This window comes from Apis mellifera, linkage group LG1 (genome assembly GCF_003254395.2).
Source record: "Apis mellifera strain DH4 linkage group LG1, Amel_HAv3.1, whole genome shotgun sequence".
NCBI lineage: Eukaryota > Metazoa > Arthropoda > Insecta > Hymenoptera > Apidae > Apis > Apis mellifera.
The window spans coordinates 16,735,551-16,760,943 of NC_037638.1; the positions used below are offsets into that span (position 1 = coordinate 16,735,551).

Sequence of the window (25,393 nt, forward strand, 5' to 3'; positions counted from 1 at the left end):
AACGGACCAATCGGTGGCCCGTGCTCGCGGGTCGAGGCACCACTTCCAGCCACCAACGACGTCGACCTCCCGTGATACGGGACGATCGAGCCGAGCTAACCGTCGATCTCTCGCTGGGAGACGCCAACCTCGAGACGTCATCCGTCGTCGTTTCTCTGACGCGGTTCCATCAGTTTCCAAGAACCGATCCAAGCACCCCGAAATCGGTTGTGGAGCTCGTCGGGTTCGATCGGGGGTTCGTCGTGTTCTCGTCGCTTGTCGTTCTGTCGTGCATTGGTGAAGTTTGAAGGGACGGAGATGATGGGTGATTTATTTAATATCAGTGCGAGAAGTTCGTAATACTTTTGAGCGAGTTCTTTTTTTTTTTTTTTTTTTTTTTAATGAAGGAAGGTGGAACGGTTAAAATTGTTGGTGTGCACGAGTGCGAAGAAGGATAAAGAAGAAGAAGAAGAAGAATTAATTAGGTGAGGAGGATTTGATGTTTTTTTTTTTTTATGTATTGGGTATCAAAGAGTGAGTTTGATGACGTATCGGCAAGTTTTGTGTTGGAACAGAATGGCGATTATTTTTAATAACATCTACGCGCTGTATAATATGTTCCAGTATATTGTCTTTTGTTTAACGAGGAATGTTGGTTGATACACCATGAACGGAGCAACGTCGGTCACGACTTCGGAGGAACACCAGCATCAACATCAGCAACCGCAAAACGATCCATCTCAGGAACATCCGAGAAGTCCTACGAGCCCTTTGAGTATTCGACACGGTGAGTTAATATCGATTTATCCATGGAAACGTGTTCGAATTGAATTCAGAATGAATATATTAAATTCGTCAGAAACTGTGTACAGGCAAGAGAGAAACATAACTGAGCAAACATTCTTCCCGCTGTTTAGCGATCGAGATAAAAATAGATTGGTTTTTTCAAATGTTTCGATAATTTTTAATCTTTCTTGTTTTTCTTCGTTCTTCTTGAAATCATCCTAATGATAGTTTCACCGGACAATCTATTATATTAAAATCGATTTCATACAAGTTGTCATGTCTTCTTTAATCTTTCAATTCAAACGAGTGTAACGATAAAATGCAAAACTGTTATTTCAGATGTCGAAGCATCGAACATGAGTTCACTTCCGCGAATGAAAGAAAACAATGGTAACATTCGTTTCAGAAGGAGGAGCAAATATTGTTTCTCAAAATTATTTGACATTACAACAATTGTCGATACTTGCTGCCGCCTTTAAATCATCGTTCAACGAGCACTGGATTCCTCGTGCGTTTTTTTTTTTTTTTTTTTTTATAAATGAACAACTATATTAATAGCAAGGTACACGTATAAATCAACTCTCGACGTATTTTTATGCGAATCGTAGTTCTAGGGTGGCAAGTGGAAAAAGAGGGGTGCTGCACGGCCAACGAAATTATGCTATTAGTGTAATCAGATTTTGAGTGACCCGAAGAATTTAATACCGCATGATTTTTCTACGCGTTAAACGACAAAAGAAGAATCATAGTTTATTATTATTTTTTTGAATGTTAAAAATATTTCTTTACGCCAACAGCAGGATTTTTTAATTAATTTAACGGATTTAAAAATTATTTATTATAATGGAAATCTTTCTTACTTTGGTCAGTTCCACAAATATACAAATGGTTACGTGATGTATGTTGAATATAAATATAAAAACGCAATTGAAAACAGAAGAAACTGAACAAATATATCTTCAGTTATACAATATAATGAAGAAGTTAATCTCTTAAGTTAACTATTCACTTAGCTATTCACTAAAAATCTTCTCTTAATTAACACATTTTGCGCTATATCTCTGATCTATGATATTTACTTAAAATTCTGTTAAAATTCTCATAAGCATCTTATCGAGTTTAATTTAATTTTTACTTAATTTTAAATAAAACATAATTAACTTCAATTATAAACATTTCTTATATAAGTATTAATAGATTGATACATCTATCATGGATTTAATAGTAGTTCATTATAAATTTTTCTTGCAATTTTCTTTAAAGAAAAAACATTTTCTATATAAATTCCTTTCAAACTCGATTCACAATGCATTACTTACTTTTATTATACCTAATATTACATTTACAACATCGATGTAATAATAAAAAAAAATCTAAAATACCATGTTACCTTCATTATTCACGATCTACCACTCTTCTCAAAATCGGAATTACTAAAAAAAAAAGAAATTTTCATAATCCAATCCACCGACAATTATTCAAAATTTTCACTCGCCACCAATACACCGAAATCGACTCAATCACAGATGTTCAAAATCGCGAATCGTTTCCATGCGAGACACCAACTCGGACAATTCCGGTGTTCTCCCTAATGCGGTAACAATTAGTCGAGATTGGAGCCGAGGGTGCGAGGGTGGAGGGTGACCAAAGTGGTCGCCGATAGTTACGAAACCCCTTTTTTTTCTCCCTTCCTCCCCCCCTGAGCTTCTCTCGGCCAACGTCCCCTTCGCTGGTCGTCATTCCACGCGCACCCCACCCCTGCACCTCGATGATCCCATAATACGGGGGCGCAGGTGGCGCCTTGCCATCCGCCAACATTGATATGCTAATGAAATTTGACGCCCCTGCTTCTCGTTGCACACACGCGCACTCTTTGCGATTCGCACGGCCACCATACGGGCGCGTATAATAATTTTTCTTCTCTCCTTTAACCCCTGGCGACCGCGTTCTCGCGCGCCGAGATTCGATTACTTTAATGGCGTAACCTTGTCGCGTATCGAGAAAGATCTCTGGGAAAATTTGGCGACCGGATGCGTTGGGCGAAGAGGAAGAAAGTAGAAATGTTTCGTTTTGCGAAGGATTATGGTGAGCCTTGGAAGTTGTTTGGGGGGAAGAGTGAAATCAGTCTTTGGGGAGGAAGGGGCGGAGGATGGTATTGTGACGGAGGATTTATTGGGGAAAATTAGATTGATAAAGTGGGAGAGCGGCAGCGGGTCTTTGGTTATTCTTGGCGGAGAGTGGTGGATGACAAATTCTAGGAAGGTTTAATCAACCCTTTTTGATGATACGTGAGCAAAATTTTAAATATGTCGAACAATGTAATTTTAACGAATTTTGTAATAAAATTTACGCGCGTGTATTAATTTAAAAATGGACGAATCGTGTCGATCTTCGAGGACAGATTTCATACATCGTAATTCGTGTCTCTCTATACGGGCACGTTGGGATTAGAGTGTTAACGAGATCGAAAAGCCGACACGCTTAGGAAGTTACGTGAGTCGCATTAATAAGATCGTTTCGACTTCATCCCCCGTAACCGTAACGACGAAACGATACGATTGAATTCTTGCCGGTGAAGCCGGATCACGCGTGCCAGCCAACGATTCAAACGTGCTCCACGGCTTTGATCGTTGATTACGATTACGAATAGATAAGTATCTCTTGAATTTAATGTTATAATTCCATCGTGGGACTGCCAATTTCTTTGGATTCATGTATCCATAAATTTCATCGATTCTTTTCTTTCCGTTGATAATCCTTCCTTTAAATAGCGTAGCATTTTTTTTAATTTTATCAAAAAAATAATTTTTCCATAAATTTATATGCAATTCTCTGATACTTATCGTTATTAAAAAAAAAAAGACAAGATATATACAAATAATCTCACTAATAATAAGTTAAAAAATATTATACCAAAAATCGATCTCAAATATATATTCCAACTACTTTTTCCCCTCCATCTAAGACAAGAAGCAATTGTAGAAACTTAATTCTATTTCTCAAACGAATAAGTGTAAGCACCAAATTACAATCCATCAGCGGATTGGTGGTTCGAGCCGAAAACGATTTCAAGTAATGCTCGGCGGACTTAGGGCACGATTAAATTATTTTAAAACGGAGTTAGATGCGGGGACCCTAACCTGATATCGACTTGTTGTCGATTCGCATGGTAATTCGAACGGATCCTATTTGACCCCGCGGCATTAACGAGACCGGAACGAGTTTTCGATCGGTGCACGATGCATCCGACAAATACGATTCCGGGGAGATCTTGCGCCTCGTCGGGGGCGCTGGCGTGACTAATAAACTCGAGTGGAGAAGTGAAATCACATTTCGTTGATCACGCAGATGTTCTACGATCTCTTTGCATTTCCATCTTCCAATTAATATCGTTAACGCGACACCGAGGTGACGGTGAAATTTCCTATTTGTAGGAAACACGTTTGGATCTTTGTTCCATCGCGATCCTGTTCGTTTTGGATTGGAAATCTTTCTTTATTCATTCAGACGAATAAAGGGATAGATATTATGGATTAAATGAAAGGGTATGAGAAATGAATAATTATTGAACATTTATTTGACACGATTCGATGTTTTCCACGACAGAATCGTGTCCCATCTTTCCTCTGAGGGGTATAAATATTTATTTCGTGGTTTTTAAGAACTCGTTTCTCCATGTAAATACTGTTTGCCTTTGCGATCCATTCAGTAAGCCTTGAGGGATACAGGAGAAAGGAACTATAAGTCTCGTGGGGACGGAAAGCACAGTCGATCGGAGCGGAGATTCTTACCGAGAATGCCGTTCAAAAATATAAAATTAGAGCCGAAGAAAAAATATGGTGAAAAGATTATTTCAAAAAATTATTTACACATCGCTAAAAAGGGTTAATCTTGTGAAATGACAACAGCTTTATCATGGTCCATTTAATCGGCCACAAATCTTCGTGATCCTTTCTGAAGAGCTGTAAAGTTTGCGCACAACTTATGAGCAGTACTTATTTTACTTAAGTATACATTTGCGGACCCATTCTTACAGAGGATCGATCAAGGGTGGTGGATGGTGGAGTCGGTGATATGAACGCACGAAAGAGATTTTCGGGATTAGGCGAACTTCTTTCTGCCATCTGATCGAATAGAACGAGCCAAATTTCATTATCAAAAATTATCTCGTAAAAACGATCAACAAAAGAAGGAAAGGAAATCGACACGATGATCCATGCAATGATTATTCTCCATACAATTTTGCAAATGGAATTTTCTTACAGAAAGAAATCTAACTGTAGAACCATTTGTTTCCAGATTCAGGCGAGAGCAGCGTAATCTCCCCAGGATTACCAGAACGATACAGTCCTCTTGGGGCGACAGGATCGACCTCGAGTCACGATCCTTACGCCTCGAGGTCTGTCCAAGAATGCCCTGTTCCTCTTTGCAGAGGAATACCGACCGATTTCCCCCTCGCGAGGTCGCCCTATTTAACCGCCCTTGGTAACGGCCATCCTCATCTGTTGGGCCAAGTTCAGCAACAGCAGCAGCAGCAGCAACAACAACAGCAACAGCAACAGCAATTGCAACCGCAACATGGCAGTAAACCACCGCGAAGCCTCGGTTTGATATGCGTGGTCTGCGGTGATACCAGCTCCGGCAAACATTACGGAATTCTCGCTTGCAACGGATGTAGTGGATTCTTCAAACGAAGCGTCAGGCGGAAGTTGATATACAGGTAAGTTGTATAAAAGATTTATTTATGTTTCTTGATTTTTTTATGCATTTTCTTTGAATGAAATTAAGAATGAAATCGAAACATACTTTTCTCTTATCTATTATTCGAAAAGATAATTATTAATAACGAGAGTAGATATACGCAGTATTGCATTGTTATACATAGAATTATAATTTAATAATTGTTACTGAAATTTATCATTATTTGTTGGTATTATAATTTATGAACATTTTAATGATAGCTTTTTTATTCTGAATTATTGATAAAATTTGGGATACTTATCAGGTTAAAATATTTATGTGCAATTCTAAATTCTATACCAACTATTAACATTAAATTTTCTATTAAAATAACTTAATTTTATATTTTTAATACTTTACAATACAAATCAATTCTCTACTGCGTAAAAATTGTATGACAAATTACATTGTATCTCATTTACGTCGGAATAGAAAAACGACACATCTTAGAAACGTAATCCAACCAAACCATAATCATTTCTTCGCGAGAAATAGCCTTACGAGGGAGGGAAATTTCGGGTCTTCAATCAGATAGAAATTAGCGAGCGGATCTTCTTACGGCGTTTAATGTCAAACTGGGCAGCCAGTGGCGCCATGTGGTCCAAGTCGAGTGGGCTCATCGTAATACCGGGCAACAATGCGGAACGGCATAATGTTGAACCCTGGAGGACCTATCCACCTAACCCTATGTATACGGCATACTATTACCATCCCCTGGGAACGGCCATCCATCTCCATCGGATCCCTCTCAGCCCGGAATCGCTGTCTGATACGCTCGATCCGTTTTACACGGGGCCACGTACTCGAGGCAACGGGCTGTCGGACCCCTGTGCGTGCATCCCTTTGACTACGTATACGTGACTATCGATAACAGGCGGCCATAGGTGTGCACGTTAAGCCTGTCGAAGAGATACACGATCCCCGGGATGCTCGATATACAAACTATTAACCCCGTCGATGCTCGAAAAATAAATGCTACGTCCGCTTTGAGCGCGTGATCGGATTGCAAATTGTCTCCAGTGATGAATATGAAGTCTTGTCGGAGGGAGAGAAGAATTCGCTGAAATATTTTCTAGTTCCTTTTTGGTCGAAGAGTTTTTTTAAATATATGCGTAATTTTTGAATGATTTTTCTTTCGTTCGTTGTTAAAAAAGTATCGCAAGGATTTTTAACTATCTTTGTGTCGTTATAGTGTGAAATGGATTGAAGATCGACACGTGTCTTCCCGGTTGAACGTCTCGTGTCCCGGCTTTTTATTCTTCACTATCAATTCCTGTCGAATGGCCGTAACGTGGTAAAGAGTGAAGAGGCTTCGCACAGATAACCAATTATTCGTAGAGGGGGGCGTAGACCGCGACAGATGCGTCTCGACGTGATGCAACGACCATAATCGTCAGATTAAAATCCAACTTCACGGATCGATTAAATGCAATTAAGAAGATCGCGCATGATCCAGATTGCATGGAAAATTCGCGCCAATTCCCATTGGGCCACACTTGAATTTTGCGTGCAATGGGTCAACTGTTCCTCTTCTATACTCGATAGATAAATGTGTTTTTTTAATCGAAGGATTTGCTACTTCCATTCACAGGACAGCGTTCAATGGACATAATATAAAACTTGCAAGTTGTTGAACGACAAAACGAGAATAAATAAAAATTCAGAAACGGAAAGATTGACAATCCTAGTAAAATTCAATTTTTAAGAGATTGATCATTTAAATTATCAATCACTAACTCATCAATCTACAAAATCTCTCTCTCTCTCTCTCTCTCGATCTTCGAAAACAAAACCCATCAAACCACACTATCCATTCTTCATCCAATTTCCTTCATCTTCCAATTCCAACCACCCATTAGACCCAATCTCACCAGTCTCCGTCCTTCACTGGATCCTTCCATCTCTCGCAGAGAGTTAATTCATCGAATCATTCGTAGCCGCGATCTTCGTACGCGATAACAGGCAGCACATGTTTCCGGTAACTCGATGAGCCAAACAATGCCGGCCAGCGAAAGAATAGAGAGATGCGTAAATAAATGTATGATGTGGTTCTGAAGGGTGAATGCCGTGGAGGGTGATGTATCCCCCCGTGTTGCATGGGCGGTGCGGAGGCTCGGTAGGGTGTGAACGCAAATCAATTTGCGAGAGGAACCCCGCTGGCAGGGCAGCAGCACGCAGCCACCCTTCGGTGCCCTTCGTGTACCACCGCCTCGGGACAAGATAGTTCCAGGACTGTGGCGTCCTTTCGTCGCGCCGTTGGGATCGAGCCGCCTCCTTGTGAGTGACGTTAGTTAAAATCGCGCTAACAGACCGGGAATCGATCGAGAGATGGCCTCGAGCCATTACACTAACGTGTATCTTTTTCTAATCTGATGACAGTCCACGTGGGAACCGTAGAAAGATTCGAGTTCATTTGCGAGTTTCATTCCTTTGAAATTATTAAAAACAGTTTCTTCTTCTCTTAATTCAAAAGGAATGATAGTAGAAATGTTAGATTGTAGAGTAAGTTAAGTGTACGATTAGAATGATTAAATTATAAATTCAGAAAGAAATATATTATAGATTTTTCAATTTATCATATATGTGAAGTCGTTATATTATTTATTCTTCCAGAAATTAAGAAAATTTTGAACTGTAAAAGATTTTCAAGCAACGAGTGAAAGATCATGGGAAGAATCTTTTTTATTTTATCCCGATACGATTCCCGAGATATATAAAGAAAAGCATAATTTTTTAATCGTTTATCTTTGTTTTTTTGGATTCTTCAAATGCCAGACGTAATTCGTAGGAAAAAAGGAGATTTCTGGAAGAACGAAGTAATCATTTCCAGAGAAAAAAATGTGGATCATTGGCCTATTCATATAGAAACTTTGAATCGTTATATCTTGACAACCGATTAAGATATCAAGGTGAATCGAAAAATGATTTCAATGGTATAGTGTCTTCTCTCTGTTCTGAGTGGGTTTTGATGGATTTCGCATGAAAATTTCAAGTTTCATTTGTGACTTTACAATGATCTATCTATTCTAATGTAAATTTATTTAATATCCACCTGATGTAAAAAGAAAAACAAAACAGAAAGTAGTTGACCGAGGAAGCAAGTTTTAAAAAAAGAAAAGTAGCACGGGATTGGATGAAATTAAGAGGGATAAGAAGAAGGTTACGTGACTTACGAGCGAGGTCTTTGCGTTAGTCAGCTCGAAAGGATAACATGGTTAGCCGAACAATAAAAGTAATCGAATTTAACGCCATCTCCTGAGTGCGCAGCCAGGATTTCCGGCAAGTGCGCTCGAAATTTGTCCTCTTTTCGGAAGGGACAACAGCCATCAAGTTACGACGGTCGTCGATGAAACATCGTCGTCAAGGATCGATCGATTTCGACAACTGAAAGAGCTTTCGACTTTTCTCTATGATAACTAATTTTTCTGTATAAATAATTTATAAAATAAAACATTGACTTATTTATTTAGAACCTTTTAACATATTTAACATATTTCGAAAAATTTTATTTTCAGATGTCAAGCCGGTACCGGAAGATGTGTCGTGGACAAAGCTCACCGAAACCAGTGTCAAGCGTGTCGTTTGAAGAAATGTATGCAGATGGGGATGAACAAAGACGGTAAGTAATTGAATTACAAATTTTTAACAAGTACATGTTTTTTTTATCATAAAAATTACCCTTGTGTCTTTTATTTTCTTTATTTTAATTTTTATTCGTCATTGTGTATTAATTTAGAAACGGTAAAACTTCAGAATTGATTTTTAGATTTAAAAAAAAAGGGGGGGGAACAATTCTGCAAACAACAATTAAGCTTTTTAACTTAAATCCCACTTGAGAGAAATTCGTTCTAAATGCAAAAAATCTTTTCTTTTTCTTCTCTTTTTGTTACGTTTTAAAGAACATATCTCTTCCACTCTATGTCATATGATGAGCGTAAAACAACTACTTTCTCCTTAATCGATCTTCACAAATTAATTAAATTATACTAATTTCAGAATTTTGCAAAACAGTTTATCGTCGCATCGAATTTTCCTCGAGTCAAATACAATACTCGAAGAGAAGAAAGGATATCGTTCTTTAAAAATCGTAAAACACGCGAGAATGACTTTCCCGAACCGCCAGTTATCGATTCATTAGATTATCCGTTTCCACAGGTAAACCGGTATTGTGGGGATCAATCAATTTCCCCCTCGAAACGCGGAATTCGAACGAATTCCTTTATGCTCGCGACATAAATAACTGGATAAGGAAGAAGCGATTGACGAGGGGTTGGTCTGGTTTGGCGGCACCGTTCGATTCAACTCTTAATGCCTTTCACCCAACGAACAGACGCACCTGCCACGGCAAAAGAGCATTTCTCCCCCTTTTTCCATCGTTCTTCTTCCCGTTGTCTTCTTTTTTTCTTCTTCTCCTTTTTTCTTCTCCCCGCGGAAACACGTCCCGGGGCGCGCCAACCAACTTTCTTATTGCCGAACTTGAACGTCGTAAGAAGAAATACTTCCAATTGGATCCCGGTTCCCTTGGCGACCGGAACGGCGACGTTTCTATGGAACGTCGATCGTTTCCACGTGAAATTAGATTGGCCAGCGTCGAGAGTTACGCGACGGGGACAAAGATATTGCGGAAACTTTGCCGATTACGATCGTGCGCTGATATTTTTCCCGAGGCAATTGATTTGTACGTTTATATTAATATCGTTTCGAGGATATTTTTAAACTGCTTGCTTCCTCGCTGTTAAGCGGATGTTTCTGTTCGAGTGTAACTGAACGTAGATTGGAAATTGTTGTGAATAGGATTACTTTCAAACTTTGGCGATGATTATATTAATCGTTCCATTTAACGATGGAAGGAATCGATAAGGTATCGTTATTTTCTTTCCCTTCTCTAAAACTGTAGATAATTCCATTTAAAACTTTTACTCGAACGAAGTTTTTGCATTATTCTTCGTATTCCTTTGAGCCACTCTTCGTTCCTTTCGCAATACGAAGATATATCTCGGTCATTAAAATTTCCAAAATTCTTACGATCACGAATTATTACTAATAGCCACAGAATCTATCAGCCGAAACCGTCAGAATTCTCATTTCTACAATCGTTCGATGAAAATCTGCGTATGCAGAATGGTGGTCGTGTCTTCCAATCTTAAAACCCATCCATCAGAATTCTCGCTCGGTGAAAATCTCGGTATGCAGAGCGATCTTCCACGAAACAAATCCTCGTTACGATAATCGTCCGATGAAAATCGCGTGTGCAGAGCGGTCAAACGCGCCGCACGCGCGTGCAGAGCTGTGCGGTTCGCCACGAAAGGCGTCGTAAACACCGCGGTCGTTAGCGACGGTCGCGTGGCCGTCGCCTAGCCCCGAAGGGTTAATTGGGAGAAATAAACGTATGCAACGTGCAGGCGGATCAGCGTGCTCAAAAATCCGCGCCGCTCCGTTGTCTGCCGCGCTCCCTTTCTCGCTTCCGTGAATATACACGCGTGTTATCCCGGCGAGGAATCCCGGCCGGGAGGTTAAAAGAAGAGGCGAGGCGCAAATTGTGTCATAACGGCGGCCGAGAAAGAAAGGGAGAGAGGAGGATACGCGGAAGAAGCAAAGTGAAAAAGGGAGGCAGACCTCCCACGGTGAGCTTCACGCAAATGAGAGTGAAACGATCTGTAAAAGGGCGTTTATCTCTCCTCGTGTGAAACGATTGCACGTCGGAGACGTCGATGCGATGGAAAGGGTTCTACTTATCGAACGAGAAGAATTAACGATTGTAATTTAAGAATTACGGACGAATTATGGATCATTCGATCAGTATCGTTTGATTTTTGATTATTCGAACGAGATAAATGATCCGATCAAGATATTTAATTATTTTTTAAAATTACATCTGATATCGTTAAGTTGGCAGCTTTTAATTGAAGATTCGTATAATTATCATAAAGTTCGGAGAATGTAAACTTGAAAGAAGTTTGATTAAATTTTCTCAATTTCGATTTGGATCACTGTATTGTTATTTAATCGCGCAAATAATATTTCCGCTCCAAGTTGAAACTCTGAAGCTCACGCTTCCCTAGATGCCCCCCTTAAACGTCCGTCGTGGCAGGATCCCTGGTTGTGCATCGAAAAAAGAAAATCAAGGGAAGTTTACGTGGAAAAAGGAAGACGATGAGAAGGAAAAAGAGGCGCAAAGGGGAGTAGTGGGGTGTGTGAAAATAAGCGGACTGAAGAGTTAAAAAGACAAAAGGGAAAGCGCGGCGTGTTACACGCGCGGGCAAGAAAAATTTCCCGGGGACGCGACCGGCGGAAGAGCGTTTATCTTTTCCGCCGGCAGGGTAAACGGGAGAAAAAGTGAGAGAGCGAGAGGGCAGTAGCAAGGGAAGAAAGCTTGGGAAAAAAAAAAAGGGAAGAGAGACAGAGAGGCGGATGCAAAAAGGCTTGACGAAGTAGGAGGATCCTATTAAGCCGCTCAGCAGGCAGCACGACGCGTAGGTAAAACGAGCCGCGGCACGCTTTTTATCATTACGAAATTACTGTGCACCCGTGCCACGTTAAAAGGGGAAGGGTTGAAGGAAAAAAAGAAAGATATTCAGCTCGCCGTTATACGCCACTAAGGGTCCTAATCGTTATTAACATGTGCTTGGTGTCACAAATCTTGGAGAGCGAGAAATAAATGAAACTGCATTGTCTTTGCGAGAATCGAAGATAATTATACTATACTTTGTGCTTTTAAGAAAGATTTATATATTGTTATGTGGAAAAAGTCACGAGTTTTTTTCTTTCAGTTTTTAAGAAAATTTAAAAATAGAGATGTAAAATTTATTATAGCTTTGATGTACATTGCTGTTAGAAAGTCATGAGATCTTTTTCTTGAGAAAATGGATGAAATAGCAGTGTGTATATGCAAGATCTTGAGATGATGATGATTATACTTTGTACTTTTAAGAAAGATTTTTAGGAATGAAAGTAGAGATAAAATATGTATAAGTATGTAATCTTTTTAATCAAAAGATACCGTTATAAATAAGCGAAAGATGTTTCTCGTTTAACGTTATCTATATTGAAAACATGTATATATATATATCGGTATTACCTTGTTGATTTGTCGTCTGACGAATTTCAAAAAGACGAATTTTTTATTTTTCACAACTGTATAAATATTTTCTGATTCTTACCAGACAATACCAACAAAAGGAGGAAAAAAATTTTAAGATAGAATCATTTACACGTCAGAATTTCAAGATAAATTTTTTAATCTGATAATTTTCATTTCTATTCTATCTTCTAAGTATTTTCTAGCCTAAAAATGTATTAAAATTCATCTCTACACCGAAACACCCTAAAAATTCCAAGCAACCTCATCTTCATTTCGTCCCCCAGTATAATCATCTCCAAAGCTCAGAACGCCAAGTTAAACATTAAACGAAATCCCTCTCTTCTTCCCTTTATAATTCCTCCCATTAATTCGACCCCAAAAGAAAATTCACGTCAGCGAAAAGAAGAAGAGGGAATATTATATTCCATTTTCTCCATGGTGCATGAAGTTATTCCAAAGATGGATGCCAACCAAAAAGTTATCGAACGGCAATATATATATATATATATATATATATATATATATATACTTATATACGAACAATAAACGTAGCTGATTTCTACACGTCTGTTAAATTCACGCTTGTCAGTCGCAGGCCGCTGTCGTGATATAACGCGTTACGTGAATTTGACGAGAGGGTGGTGGCCAATCGTTTGTTCCCCGATTAATCTCGACAAGACTCTCTACAGCTCCACTAATATTTCAATAACCAAGAAGATCCAAAGGAAGGAGGATATTCCGTGTAACGAATTATCGAAATATATGGTACATTTGATTGTATCTTCTATTTTTTCCAATATGAACTTCTATAAATTGCCTCATTTTTAGATCATTTTATAGTTACTCCGTCTATCACTAATTATACATTGTTATATTTGAGTTATGTAAAATACTGGAAATATCTTGAATAAAAGAATGTTTGAACTTGCGTGATAATAAATAACGAAGATGATGTTTCAGATCAAGTTTCGAAAGAGCGTTGGAATAATAAGTTTACAATTGTTACTCTATTGTTTCTTTGTTTAATACAAAACGAGGGATAAAGAATTCCCCTTTCTTTGGAAATAAAAAAGAAAAATAATATCGATTCCTTGTCAATTTGCAAGATTAATAATCTCGAATCGATCGTTTTCTTCCAGATTGATCGAAACAATTAATCGGCGTGTAGTTTATCGCGCTGTTGTGCTCAAATTCCAAAAGACATTACATATTCGATAGCACTGACTAAAGCACGAGGCAATACACGGGGGCGTGTAATTAATTCGTAGTTGCAATTAACGCCTGCTATCGATGTTACATCGAAGGTGTGCGCTTCTGTTTCAGCGGTACAGAATGAACGGCAACCCAGAAACACTGCCACCATTAGACCAGAGGCTCTCGTCGAGATGGACCAGGAACGAGCGCTTCGAGAGGCAGCGGTCGCCGTCGGTGTCTTTGGGTGAGTCATTTTACTTTTATTTTTCATCATTTGAAATTATTAATGACAGCTTTACATTCGTCAAAATGTTTCAAACCAATTTCTCAATTGTTATTTCTGATTATTATTATTCGAAGAGATATATTAAAAATCCATCCAAAAGTAGGACAAAGATGTTAGTGAATAATTATTAATTTTTAAAAAACATTTTTAAAACTATAGATGTATCGATGAACGATCAAAAGTAAGCAAGTAGTTACGCTCAATGATCCTCCAATAGCCTGTAATTCATAAAAAAAAATCACAAAAAAAGAAAAAATCGAAAATTCTTCTTGCGAAAACACAAAAATAATCTATCGTCTATTAAGAAGATCCTTGCTCCACTTCTTCAAACAACGCTCAAGATTCATTTCACGCGTTGGATCCCACTTAAGCGCGTATTTAGGTGACGCAAAGACGCGATGAATCGTCGAGCGGATCCAGGTGGTCAGTTGAGGGGAGGATTAAAGGTAACGTTGAGAGGGTTTTCGCGATCGATAATCGTCGATTCATCGGGAGCAACAACGATAAGAGCAAGAGAGTGGACGACGTTGTTGGCACGTTTGATCTTCTGCTGGAGAGCAGCATACTTTTCGCCGTCGTGAGCAAGCGCGCTCGCAACACGCCACGCCGAGCGTGATCTATCATGAAAAATTACCTTTGACTAGTAGCCCGTGGCTGACCGTTTTTCAGGTAACCGAGTACTCAGGTTGGAACTAATGGAAAATCCATAGAGCGCCAAGGGGTGAACGTTAAAAGCGACAGCGAGCGTGCTCGGCGTCGATACCCGGAGCTTTCTGGAAATTACGCCTTCTTTTCTCCGCGTGCAAGCTTTCACACGAATGCCCGACTTTACCGTTATCGCTTTTTATCCTTGATTTAATCTTGGCTATGTTTTTTTTTTTTATCAATGATTCCATTTCTTTCGTGTGTATTTAATCCTTTATTTCCTGATGGTTACTTTGTGTATTACATTGAATCGTTGACAAATTAAATATGCTTGAGACCAAGTAGTTTATGATTTATAATTATTAGGCCGTTCGAATCTTTTGAGGTATATATAAAATAATAGTCGACTCGACTATATTTAGAATGAACGAACGAAAAGTTTTATCATGTGGACAATTTAAAAAAAGAAAAAGAAAAAAAAAGAGATATTTTTGTCATCTGAGAGAATTTGGATCAAATTATCTCGGTAAATTATTTTAGCTACGTATTTGTAATAAATACGTAAAGCACCAGTGGCAACGTACAATAGTTTCTAACAAAATGTCTCGTGCAATTTAACGAGACGTTTCATCCTTTCTTATCCATGATTATTTCCGGATCGATTATTGAAATTGCATAAGCCCGATCGGGCTTTATTCGTATATTAACCTTTTATCATTGTGTTGGAAGCGTGGCTCGCGTATCGGAGAAAATTTCATGGAAAGGAGAACGAGAACAAGAGGAATAACATCGATGCTATAGCTACTCGGACGAAATAAACTTCCATACAAACTAATTATACTACACACGTGTTTCACGAACGAAGTGATGCTCATTGAGAAGGATGAAAGCTGTTTATTCCATTTACAATTACGAAGCTAAGAAAAACCGTGGCGGTTACAAAACGATCCCAAACGCGACTTCTCGCGTTATATATTAACGATACATTTCCAATTGCATAGAAACCATCGTCGAACTTGCTTCGATTCGACGATTTATTAATCCACGCAATTCGAACCACGACACTTCAATTTTCTCGAATTTTCTTCTTCTAAAACGTGTTTCTTCCGATATTTTCTCTTTTTTCTTTTTATTTATCTACTGTATTTCTTAATTTCGTTTCCCATCAATCAATCGCAGCTTCAGCTTATAAGGTATTTCAATGAATCAGGGTCAACGTACGACGCACTGAACACTTGTTCCTTTTCTTCGTTCCTTTCGTGTATTTATCTACCTATATTATTTCTATAAAAAGCTACACGCGCTTGTACACCTTACAAAACCTCGTCCCTGAATCTTCAGCTACTCCCAATTTACTAATCGATATGAGTGCAAAAGTCAAGCACAGTGTTTCCTTGAATTATCTGAGCGAACAGCGCCCTGGCCCTAGCTCTGGGAGACAACGAGTCCTTCTCGTGAAGCAAGACCCTTTGCAAAGTGGGCGAACCGATATCCGGACTGTCCCCTATATTCCTCTCCAGATGCAACGTGGAAATCGGTGGCAAAGCGGATCTCATGTCGCTCTCCGACTTGGCAAACTTCTTGATAGGCTCCGTGTACCGGATCGAGTCGTCGTCGTCGATGATGAATCCTCGCCTCAGATTCTCAGATTTCGTCTCCCTGATCACAGAAGCGACCCGTCTCTTTATGTCCGCCCTCACAATGGCAGCCTCGGTACTCTCCCTTCTATTAGTATTCGGATTTTTCGTCATGTTGTCCAACATATTCAGCAATCTATCAAAGGAACTGCAAATCTCCTCCAAAGACTGCTGACTGAGCAATAGATATCCGCTCGTTTCCCGCTCCTTCTCTTCCAGAGCGTTCTCCAGCTCTGTCAGATTCCCTTTCATCGCGTTTAACTGCTCCTCGGCGGCCTCGCGTCTTCCTCGCTCGTCCGCTAGCATTATACCGCTACGTCTAGCCTCTTCGATCAACCGATCGTGTTCAGCCTTCGCCTCGCTCAATTGGAACTGGATCTTCTGAATCTTAGTGGAATTCTCCATTTCTTCGTCTTCCACTTGCACGCCAACGTCGATTTTTATGATCTCCAGATTCTTCGACGAGGACCTGTCGGTGTCAGCCTGAATACTGTCCACGTAGGATGGAACGTTATTTTGACCCTCCCCCATCACAGGCTGTATGTGAGACTGTAGATCCAGATGAAGCGAGATTTTCGACTTGGGCTGACCGTTTTGAACGATGTGCTGTTGCTCCTGTTGCTGAAGTTGTCTAGTAGTCTTGTACGGTGGAACGTGAGGTCTCATCTTCATTTTCCTCGCGTTACTTTGATTAACCATTCTCCTAGCTGCGTACGGCCCTTTGTTGTACTCGGTGCTGCGCGGCCTGATCGGAGGTTTCCTGTGATCCTCGTTCTCGTTCCTGTTCCCACTCCCTGCAGACACCACTCTTCGATCGTGCTGCGGCAAACCTAACCACCTATACTCGGTCTTCGAGTCACCGTTGTTCTCCTCCAGCCTCTTGATCACTTCGTTCACCAACGCCTCGTTCAGGTTCACGTTCTGCCTCACGTCCAGGATGCTCAGAGTGGTGTTGTGGTCCAGCAGTTCGAGAAGATCCTTGCCGATCTTGTCGGTCAATCCACACCGTTGCAGATCCAACGCCTTCAACCAAAGACTATCCCTCACCGCCTCGATCAGCTCCATTATGGCCGCGTCGCCGAGTTGAGGATTATCGTTCAACGTCAAACGACGTAATCCGGGCATAGCCTCGAGATTCGGCTCCTGATATCTGAGCGATTGTTTCCAAGTGTCGTGATAGAGTAACAGCTTCTGTCTGCACAAGGCGGCCGCTAGAGCCGGGCCGCATTTGCACGTCAAGTCGCAGTAACTGAGGTTCAACGATCTGACACTCGGAACATCGGCCACCGTACGACACAACACCTCGCAAGAACTATCACCGATGTAACAACGCTGGAGAGACAAATAATGAAGGGTGTGCGTGTGGGACAGACCCACGCACAGAACAGCCAAACAATCTGGCGGAAATGGAATTCCTTCCAGCTCCAAATTGGTGAGAACCGGGGAATTTCTGACGCATTGAGCTACGCTATGGGACAGCCATTCCAGAAGATATCGAGACAAGACGACAGGTGCCTTGCCCATCGTTCTGGCCTTGTCTTCCGAATTGATCTCCTCCAAAGGTTTGCGACATTGATACCTGCTGCGAACGCTGATCGATCGTAGGCTACGATCGAGAGACAGAGAATTTAATATTGGACCCCAATCGTCCATTTTTACACGGTCGGTGGTGAAGTCTAAACTATGGGGAAGTGTCACGCAGATGACCGGCAGAGGTCGCAGACGTTGCTGTTTGCACAGTTCCATGTAACAATTGGCGAAATTTCTGCTGTTCGGAATCGCCATCTTGGATGATGACACGGAAGTCGATGCATTGATCTTGCCCTCAGGGGCGGTCTTCGTGGTAGGTGACAGGATGGCGGCGGTCTTTTCGTTCAGAGATATTCCTTTCTGCGTGGAAAATTAAGATTTGCGAAGATCAGATTTCGATGAATAAGAATTAAAAAGTTATTTGCAATTGAATTTCTTCCATTTCGTTCATCAGAGATAATGCGAGGTTAGATAATGCATAGTGACATTTTTCATTTTTATTGACAATGGGATTGATGAAATTATTTTTTTTTAATCAATTATTGAAACATTCTCGTATAGGAAAAGAAATTATTATTAATTTTTTCGTTGCTTCTAATTAAAAATATATGTTATCCAGATTAAGACGATTTAAAGGATTAATTTGATGAAATATTAGGAACGTTTGAATGAATTCGCGTAAAGAACACCTTTTACGATAATATTTATAGAAAGAAAAGGATGGATATAAGTGCACTGACCTTTGTTCTTGCTGCTTTGTTGATACATTAACCGCAATTTTATCACACACCGTCATCTGCAATCTCTCAATTTTTCCGACCGTCTGGACGTGAAATCGGTTCCGAATTTTTCAACAACGAATTCGTTCGCACAAGATGCAAATCGCGCTCGCTTTTCTAGTACAGGGCGACCTATATTCGCCCACCTACCTACCCGAATTCGGCGAAACGAAATTTCTTCGCGGCATACGCTGAAAGTATGCAAACAAAACTCGCGAGCGAACAAATTAAAGTTGCTGCGAATCGTTCGCGTATAATCAATTTTGCTTTACATATCGACTTTAGTATCGCTCTATTCGAGAATTCGAGATTAACGATGAATTTTCATTACGCGTTTTAAAAATTAATTAAAATTCATACAAAATATATATATAATATGTATAAATTCGCGAAAGATAAATCTGAAGGAAAGAATGAAAATTATTTTGATAGAAAATATTTATTGAATATTATTAGCATAGAGAAAATAATTCGATGAAAATATAATGTTTCAGACCACCTGTGTCTTTGGCTATGGCGAGATACACGACACCACTGCCTTTACCCACCGTTGCCCCGACGACAAATTCGACGAACCCTCCGACACCACCTCGACAGGATAACGAAGATGGTATTCATTTATTTCATCAATAATCTTTATTAATTTAAACGAGTTTTTCAACATTTATATATAGAATTCCATTTAGAATTGTTCACCAGTGTCTTCTTTCCTTTAACAATTCTTCTTTTCTTATTTCGCAACAGGAAATGCATCCGAGGACAGTATAGACGTAACGAACGAGGAACCATTGACACCCCAAAGAAGCGGTTGCACGCAAATTCCACCTGTGATCCCCTCGTTGTACTCGCCTGCAAGTGCTGAAACGGTCTACGAAACCAGTGCTAGATTGCTCTTCATGGCTGTAAAGTGGGCCAAGAATCTTCCGTCTTTCGCGAGTTTGCCTTTCAGGGATCAGGTATAGTAGAGCAAACTCTTTTTCTCCTGTATCAAATATTACTTCTCAGGAAATGATAGATCTTAAAATCTACGAGAAAGGATTATTCTTTCTACCCTTCAATGAAATTATCCATTTGTAGAAAATAAAAATTTAAGAAATTTGTTGATTCATTATGCCAATGTAGGTGATACTATTAGAAGAGGCCTGGTCAGAGCTTTTCCTTCTGAACGCAGTGCAGTGGTGCCTTCCACTTGAATCATCCCCCCTATTCAACTCCGCGGAATTGACTGCCTTGACATTGTCGCCGCATCCTCATCCCCATTCCGGAATCCATATGCAAACCACGACGAGTAAACCGAGTCAGGTGGCAGCGGATGTGAGGCATTTGCACGATACCTTGCAGAGATATAAGGCTGTCATGGTTGATCCTGCTGAATTCGCCTGTATGAAAGCCATAGTATTATTTCGACCAGGTTCGTGCTCTGATTAATTACGATAATATCGGTGTTTTTTCTTAATATTATCAGTGTTATGTTATTGAAATAAACGTATATTTTATGAAATTGTAAATAAATCTATATCTTCGAAAACGCAATTGCAGAGACCCGTGGTTTAAAGGATTCGAGTCAGATAGAAAATCTGCAGGACCAAGCCCAAGTGATGTTGGGCCAACACGCCAGAGCGCAGCAACCAGGTAGCCCGGCAAGATTCGGCAGGTTATTGCTGTTGCTTCCATTGCTGAGGACAGTGCCTGCCTCCAGGGTGGAATTGATATATTTTCACAGAACAATCGGCAACACTCCAATGGAGAAAGTCTTGTGCGACATGTATAAAAATTAAAAAAAAGAAAAAAAAAAAAGAAAAAGAAGATTCTCATCAAAGATAAGTGGAATTCTATCGACTTATAATATAAGATCGATCCTGTAACATATTTCACATTTTTCGCATTCGAACGAATGCCTTTGAATATAAAAATTCAATAATCGAGTCATCTGCAAAGTGAATCTACCTGGATACTGCAGATGCCTGATCGAAATTCCTTTGTAATATCGTCTCTTTAAGTGTGATATAAAAAAAAAAAAGCACGAAAGACTTTTCCTCGCGAAAGTATATATACTGATGTATTTAGGTACAGCGTAGGCGTTGGAAGTACAGTTTTAACGGCAGATTATTAAAAAAAAAAAAAAAAAAAAAAAAGACTAGAAAGTATAAATAAAAGCAATCGAGCAACCGACCAAATAGTCGAGAATGATCGATCGAAGGTGATAGTTTACACGAAAGCCTTGGCCTAAGGATGAAGCCCCAAATATATGAATTGAATTTGCGACCTAGTGATTTTTTTTTTTTTCTTACTAGATCCAAGGTCGAGTAACGATAGATCCTTCGAGAAAGGTGAACGAATCGACGAATAACAGTATTTAGTTTAATGGTTCAACGGTATCTAAGTGAAACGAAGGATACTCAGTTCCGACGTGAAGATATAAATATATATATATATAATATATACATATTTATTTATCATAGAGATGTTTATCGAACATTAGGTTCGACGTGTTGACCAAATCATTTTTTAATTCTTCGATTTTAAGTAATCAATTTTATACGAATCATCAGGTTAAAAAAGAAACACTGAAATGAAAAATTCTCGTTTAATTTATTCGATATCTTTTTTTATATATGTATATATATCGATTTCTTTTCTTTTCTTTTTATTTATACTTTCTGAGAAATATGTAAGATAAGAATTTTGAATATACGAGTAAACTGATACGAACTTTCGGACAGTTGTAAAAAGATACACTTGTCTGTGCTTTTCTTGTATATTTCGTGTTGTGATACTATTTGCTGTAAAAATCTAGATACTGAGTCACGTGACATATATTGTAACGATTACGTAACCACTTGTAATAAAAGTACACATGCGTAAGAATCATCGAAACGTCGAATTAATGACCCCCCTTGATAAAATATTCTAGAAATTTCTTTAACAAAATAAAAAAAAATATTCATTTGCTACTCTACGATATCTCGTATTTTCAATAAATCTATAAAACAAATTTCAACACTTCGATACTGTGTTCTATCGAGATAGGATGAAAAAATCTTTGTAATTTTCCTTTATAAAATAAATCAAAAACATTATCGTTACAATAATATTTATTTAATTTGTCTACTTGGAAAAAAATCTATTCGATGCTCCATAAAGCCTAGACATTGCCAACAAAATACCCCTAATTCCACTAATCTCAACAGACACGCGGTCTTCTCGCCCCACGACGAAAGTCAAAGATCCCACCATCCCGAACTACTTTAATTTCTGTTTATTTAACAGAGGGTCGAATCGAAATTTGACGCTAACCCCCGAGTCACGGTGGTTGTTGCATAAACGTACATATTTATTTATCACCGTATAATCCCTGACTTTCCCTCGAGGGTTTTGCCACATGGCAGTTTGACGGTCCCCAACGGAATTACCCCCACAGCCGCTTATAAATTACATCGTGGCTCGAGCAAGGTTTAAGGGCCTGCTTAAGTTGTCAAAGCAATCGGAGAGTTAAACGCCCCGGCACGGAGGGAGGAAGAGGGGTGAGACTTACCCTTAATACTTTTTCGATCGTTTCCTCGAATCGTTTCCTCATCTGGGGAATCACTGCTCGATATTTATTCGATTATAGCCGCCTTTGTACGATTCTCAAATATGCGTGAACATTCGCGTATATACGTATTTTTCTAATTACGTGGGGCGCGTATGGAATTATTGGTTTAAGAAGATTAAAGTAAATCCTTGAAGTTCTTTCAGGATTGAATTTTTTTCCCCCCTAATTACGAAAATTAAATAATTATAATTTCACGTCACTCTTAAATTTGACAATAAAATTGACAAGCCGAACGGAAAAAATCGTTCAATTTGGAATAAAGATATACGAAGTTGTGAAGTGAAATTTTTATCGATGAGAAAGAACGATGCTAAATGGTACTCACAGATACTCTGAAATTGTTTCAGAATTCAATTTCGTCCGGTCCATATCCGGGGATCGATTCCTAAAACACGCGTTTGCTTCGTGACGCCGCCAACTTTCAAGTCGAGCGTCCTCACGCTACGGCACGTAACGAATTTCGATATCTCGGTTCGAGAGCGCAAAGAGAGAAAGGGGTTGAAAAACCGGCAGGGTTATGCCTGTGAGAGCATTCGGAGGAGAAAGGATGGCTGGTCATGGTATTGACTCGCTTTTGCGGATGCAGGGGCGGAGTTTTCGACCTCTCTCCCTTCCTCTTTCCACCTTCACCCTCTCTCTATATATATATACGTGTATCACTCTTCATCCCGCTTTCTTTTTCCTTCTTCGACTCGCTTCCCTCCCTATAAATATACTCTCCGCCTCATACCCTCGATCTCTTTTCTCCTTTCCTCCACGATATCCTCTGTTCGACGAACCAACCTTCCTCTTTCTCCCTCTCTCCCTTCTCCATCTATTCCCAAGCTATACCTCCCCCCTCACCTGTTTTTATCCCCCTTCTTCTTTATCTACGTATAATATATCCGTCTCATTCTCAATTTCTCTGTTCTAGTGTATGAAACAGAGGCTCCTTCTCCGTCTCTCTCTCTCATCCCCACCGAGCGGAACGTCGGGGTCGAAAGGGGATGACTCGTCGCACAGGGCTGTCAAACCCCCTCCCACGCAACGACAAAACTCCCGTTGAAGGGTGACCCAGCAATGGCGGCGGGACTTGTTGTATTTCGCTTTCGAGGTGAGCTCCATTCCCTTCTACCTTCTCGATCCCCCGTGCCAACCCCTCCAGGGTCCAGAGGAGGAGGAGGGAGGAAATGAAACTGAGCGAGCCGAAGTGAGGCGGAGAGAGTGAGTGACTCGAGTCGACGGGAACGAGATGGAGGAGTCGAAAGTGGCGGTGTGCGACGAGGAAAGCGAAGGAGGAGGGTGGCGTGGAGGAGTATAGAGGAAGGAGATTTGCGGCGGAAACGGGATAGAGCGAGAGTCCATATCGCTCGGAAACAGCAACCTCCATTTATTTTATTACATTATCATACCAACTAGGCGCTCGATAAGTGGGGCTTTAAAGCGACGGTTCTCAAATCGTTCCCCGTTTCCTGAACTTTGGAATTTCGCCGCACTACTAAGTCGGATGGCTCCTCCGTCGAAAAAAGATGGATCGAAAGTTAATGGAACTTTTTCTCTGGGGAAAACTTTTGGAATAGAAGTTTTATATATATATTTTTTAATTAATTTGTATATGTACAGTATTATGAATAAATAAATATAAATATATTTATTTGGTGAATTTATTTTTTATCCTTTCATTTCTTCCTTATCCTTTCTTTATATATAATATATATAATATATATAAAAAAAAATATTATAATATTATATATATAATATTATAATATAATATTATAATATATATAATATATAAATTTATATATAATTATATATATAATTAATTTTCTTTTCGAATTCGAAATATTTAGATATATAGGCATGATACATTTATTTATTAACTTTAATATTGGCAATTATTTATTATACTGAATTATACAATATTTTGTTAATAATATTTGTTTAATTTTCTTTAAGGAATTAGAAAATCGAGATCTAGAGTCAAATTTTGAAAAACAAAGTTTAAATAGAACATAAGATAACAGATATAATTGATTTTCAGGAAATTCGAAAGGTGCGTTTGAATTGATAGAAAAAAAAAAAAAAAAAAAAAAAACAAAAAGAATTGAATGCGCGTTGGATCGACAAGTAAAGCAGAACGAATTGTTCAGCCGTTAAGTTGGATTAAAAGCAAAGTCAGCGACGTGTTCCTCTTCGTCATTTAATGACCATCGATTATCGTGACGAAATTTAAACGAAGCACGGGCATAATTACGCCATTGTGTTTCGCAGCTTTGTCGTTGGCCGATATGGGCACGATTTAATTGAAAACAAACACTCGGCCAACGAATATTTACCATTATCCCACGCTTTTGTTTGACAAATGCCAAACAAATAATTATAATTCCACGTATAATGAAAAGTAGTATATCCGCAGATCGTGATTACAATTCATTCGTTCACATTATGCTAAAATTTTGTTTGATTGGCGCTATTGTCATATAATTCAGCCACAAACCTATAGTCTTCATATTTTAATATTTTGTAGATGCAAACCTTTATAATTTCATTGCTGATAATCTAGATTATTTGTATTTGTTAAAATTTTCATTTTTTGATCTACGATTGAAATAAAGAATTTATCAATTTGTTAAAATAAGATATAATAATAATATAGAAACTAATGGAGACTTCTTTTGTAGATATAACAATTCGATAAATACTTTATGAATTTGTTAAAAATATAAATTTATTATCGTCGATAAGAAGTGATATTACTGGTTCATGTTTCACGATGGAGGGATTTGCAGAGGAGTGTGGAAAAAAAATTCCTGTGAATTTTTCACTCTGGCCAGCTTGAACTTCAGAATTCGCTGGGCTGGCTGACGTTTAAGAAATCTGATTTTCTTCTCACGTATATCGAAGGATTACCCAAGTATTCGGGACGACCACTTCATTCGAGATATCCACAAACAACGGACGTTTCATCCCTTCGATCTTCTTGTTTCTCCCTTTCTTAACCTCGTCCAAACTTATCTCTCAAAAACGAAATATATGAAGTTAACACTTTATTGCATTTCATGATATCATCAAAAAGAAATTTGATTGAACCATTCGAATGTTTGAGATTAAATATTATAATTTGATTGAATTTTTTTCAAATATTTTTCGTAATCACTTCGT

General features: G+C 39.1%; 2 protein-coding genes and 2 long non-coding RNA genes across 5 annotated transcripts; 2 read left to right on the plus strand and 2 right to left on the minus strand.

Annotated features, from left to right (window-relative positions):
* On the plus strand, positions 1–20,792 carry LOC413558 (photoreceptor-specific nuclear receptor). 2 transcript variants are annotated; one of them, XM_396999.7, is made up of 9 exons: positions 1–464; positions 627–766; positions 5,065–5,485; positions 9,021–9,124; positions 13,910–14,024; positions 19,152–19,267; positions 19,402–19,613; positions 19,780–20,068; positions 20,197–20,792. In XM_396999.7, the coding sequence occupies exons 2-9, from the start codon at positions 646–648 to the stop codon at positions 20,433–20,435; spliced, it is 1,617 nt and encodes a 538-aa protein (XP_396999.5). In that variant the 5' UTR covers positions 1–464; positions 627–645; the 3' UTR covers positions 20,436–20,792. The 2 variants fall into 2 exon arrangements, with proteins under 2 accessions (XP_396999.5, XP_006571077.2); XM_006571014.3 differs by having other exon boundaries at positions 29–464; positions 604–766.
* Positions 5,776–8,618, plus strand: LOC107964890. The gene is made up of 2 exons (XR_001704049.2): positions 5,776–8,007; positions 8,119–8,618. It is a non-coding gene; the product is annotated as an uncharacterized LOC107964890 (long non-coding RNA).
* On the minus strand, positions 14,053–19,080 carry LOC102653680 (centrosomal protein of 78 kDa-like). Its single transcript, XM_006571013.3, has one exon. It carries the CDS (start codon positions 18,131–18,133, stop codon positions 16,067–16,069), a length of 2,067 nt encoding a protein of 688 aa, XP_006571076.1. The 5' UTR covers positions 18,134–19,080; the 3' UTR covers positions 14,053–16,066.
* LOC113219125 lies at positions 19,823–23,808 on the minus strand. Its single transcript, XR_003305772.1, has 2 exons — positions 22,578–23,808; positions 19,823–20,036 (listed from the first exon to the last, which is right to left on the minus strand). It is a non-coding gene; the product is annotated as an uncharacterized LOC113219125 (long non-coding RNA).
* Between the last annotated feature and the right edge of the window lie 1,585 nt (positions 23,809–25,393).